The sequence below is a fragment of the Buceros rhinoceros genome, unplaced genomic scaffold (genome assembly GCF_000710305.1).
Source record: "Buceros rhinoceros silvestris isolate BGI_N320 unplaced genomic scaffold, ASM71030v1 scaffold7051, whole genome shotgun sequence".
NCBI lineage: Eukaryota > Metazoa > Chordata > Aves > Bucerotiformes > Bucerotidae > Buceros > Buceros rhinoceros.
The window spans coordinates 81,739-84,973 of record NW_010393608.1 but is presented as its reverse complement, the minus strand read 5'-3'; the positions used below and the strand labels follow the sequence as shown (position 1 = coordinate 84,973).

Below are 3,235 nucleotides of genomic sequence, written 5' to 3'. Positions count from 1 at the left end.
CACTGAAAACTCCTGGCTGAACTGGGATGTGACAGTCAATGCGTTTGCTGATACTTTCCCCCACTTTTTTTTGTTTTCTTTTAGGTTGGTGCAAAGGAAGTCGTGAAATATGCCCCAGATTTGTTCTTTGTGTTATGCTGATCACTAGTCCCCAGGATTGCTTCCGCGCTGTTCTCCTCTGAGCCGCGCTCGGGGCGCGCAGGGGAACGGCTGAGCAGCAGTGAAGCAGCTATGCACCATCTCTTCGGGCTGGTTCTGGCTCAAAAGGACCTCTCCCGGGCAGGGGATCTTTTCTCCTTAGAGGATGCTGAAATTGAAGGAAGCCTCTCAGAAGCTCTTGAACAAATAAGAATAATTAGTTCATCTGCGGTGAGTGAAGCACTGTCCCTAATATTTTTTTCATGACGTTAAATGTATTGTATAAATAAAATGTTAAAGGTAGGGATGTACAATTGAAGTTTTTATAAACCTCAAGAATGCTGTAAGGTTTAAAAATGCGGTGACCAAATCCAGTTCCTGCTGGCTGGATTTCCTCTAATTATTTCAAGCTCATCTTTGTCATAATTTTTATTAAATAGCTATTTAAGGTATATGAAAGATTAGCAGCAGATTACAGGTGTGCTGTACATATAGCATGTGTTCCTTCTGCAGCAGAAGATGCCCCGTGAGGCTCACAGAGTTTGGTAAACTCTTTAAAAGTGCTGTCTGGGGTGGGGGGGGTGGGGGGAAAGCTCTTTATCTTTCCTGCTTCCAGTCTGCTGGAGGAGAGGAAAATCGTTTTTGAGCCTTAGAATATTCAATTAGCCACACACTCCCACAACTGCAATTTCCTGGCACTTCATACGGCGTGTGACTTTAGAAATCAGTTTGGCAAAGCTCTGACTCTGGGAGTGTTGGTGACGGTGTTGCCAGCTGCACCAAGAGCTGCCTGGTCCCGCAGGACAGTCACGCTCTTCTCCCCGGTCAGCGCTTCGCCAGCAGTTCCACCGTCTTTCAGAGCATTCATCAAGGTATTTTGGTTGTTACCGCTGCTGTTTGAGGTGTCCTCCAACTCGCCTAACTGCAGGTTGTCAGGAGTTTTACTCGAATTCCCCCAATACACCTGAGTTAGCTGCAGAACGTTTCCCAGCGTGGGATCCTGCATTCAGCAGCTGAAGCCATCCCCAGCGCTGAGCCGCTGATCAGCGGCGGTTCCCACCAGAGGGCTCTGGAGCTCGGGGACCTGCTCCAGCACTGCCAGGTGCTGCTGGCGGAACAGGCTGGGTTTGGGGAGCAGCGTGGGTCAAACACGAGGAGTTTCGTGGCGGTGTGGACCGGACTGCTCTGCTCTGGTGTCCACACACAGCCAGCGACCATGGTTCTCCCCGCTCACTCCTGTGCCGCCCCAGCCAGCGGCTGTTGACTTGTTCACCTCATCAGTGATAAGTAACTGGATACAAAAGAAAAAGCACATTTTCCTTCTTTAAGTGTGTGGGATTTCTGTCAGGGGCCAGCTGTGGCTCAAGGCAGAGAATTGCTTTGAGCCGGGTTCAAAGCAGCAGAGCTGCTGGGGCTGCTGCTGGAGGCGAGCAGAGGCTGATCCTGGCTCCTGCCCTTTGCCACTGACCAGGCAAAAGCAAAGAATCTGGGTTAACCCTTTGGTCTGTCTGTCTGTTATCTTCGTTACCTTCCAGGGTGGAATAGCATGGGTTAGACCGAGGGATGGTGATGGCATGTTCTGAGTCTTCTAGTTACGGTGAAGCACTGCCCTTTTGTATCCATGTGGATCTGTCAGGGATTACAGGGGATCACAGAGGGTTGTGATAGAGCCCATTTAATTAACTTTTATTTGTGTTACATTGATACTAATAGAAACTAACTGTGTTTACGTCGGGGACTTGGTGTGAAATTATGGAGGGGGCTTTTGGCTATATATACTGTGGATACAACCATTCCACTCCAGTTGTAGGAGGGTTATGGGAGAAGAGGCTCATGCCTCATGGTCCTGCGGTGCGTGGCTGCAATCTCAGCTCAAGAAGGCCAAGCTTCGTGAGCGATCGCTAAAAATCATTTGATAACATAGTCCACACCTTCATGATAATGAGAATTAAGCCCTAAACCAACGAATTGTCTGCAGGATGACTTGTTTCTGTGCTTAATCATGTAAAGGTCCAAGCGAGAAAATGGACATGGGATGGTTACAGGTTACACCTGATTACAGGTAAATTTTGTGGGTCCTCGAAAAGGATGGCTATTCGTTGGCAAATGTCTTTTGGTTTGAACCAGGACTACCAGAGCAATGACAACGACCAGGCGGTGGTGGAAATCTGCGTCACCCGCATCACCACTGCCATCAGGGAGACGGCCTCCATCGACAAGCACGGGAAAGCCCTCGTGGCTCTCTGGGAGTCGTGTCTGGAGCACAACCTGAAGCCGTCGGGAAAAGACGAGGACACACCGCATGCAAAAATAGCATCCGATATCACGAGCTGCATCTTGCAGGTGAGACCGAGCTTTCGGGGGAGCGTAATGTGTTCCCTGGCTCTTCAGCCCTGGCTGTGGAAATGTGGCGGGGTTGGGTGTTTTCCGAGGGTGTGTAGGAGAGGCTGCAGCCGTCTCGCACCATGCACACGGCGCCAAGTGATGGTGTATGTTATTAGATGTATGTGGCCCCTGTTGCAGTAAATCAAAACTTTTGGCAGCTTCCTTATCTTTAGAAGTGTCTGGGCTGTTTCATACCAGATGTCAGTAATTCCCCATTAATTCTGAGTATTTACATTTGGTGTAAGTACTAGAGTGGGAGACACAGGACTGTCATTTCTGTGGTTACAGAAAGATTCATTTGAAAGCACTTAGTACCGGAGAAGAGGTTGTTCCTTTGAATTGCTCTGGACGGCAGCAAAAGGCCAAAGGGATTTGACCGACAGGAGATGGAGGTCGTTAGATCTGCTGTGGGGAAGGAGGATCTCCCTTAACATTCTGGTTGTAAAAGCTGAGTGTCAGACTCTGGAGAGACCCCTAGAGAAACCTGGGTGCACACTTGTCTACTGGAAGGAGAAATCGGGGTTTTTTTCAGTAGTTTCAGCTGTGGGTACAATTCATGAGCACCAGCTCCATGCCAGATGGAGAAACAGTTCCTGCAAGGTGCCTTTTGAGACAGACAGCTCTGGGGTGATGTTTACACTTCTGCTGTTTCAGAGCTGCTTTCTTTACCTCTGCCTCTTAAAAGCAGATAAAATCAGGGATTTTTTATTGT

General features: G+C 48.8%; 1 protein-coding gene across 2 annotated transcripts in view; it reads left to right on the top strand.

Moving 5' to 3' along the window:
• The first annotated feature begins 231 nt into the window (after positions 1-231).
• The window catches only part of VEPH1 (ventricular zone expressed PH domain-containing 1), a 65,037-nt gene continuing 62,033 nt past the window's right edge, over positions 232-3,235 (top strand). For both annotated transcript variants that reach the window (XM_010144909.1, XM_010144908.1), the window contains exons 1-2: positions 232-369; positions 2,266-2,481. In XM_010144909.1, coding sequence (XP_010143211.1) covers positions 232-369; positions 2,266-2,481 — 354 coding nt within the window. The remainder of the gene's footprint in view (positions 370-2,265; positions 2,482-3,235) is intronic.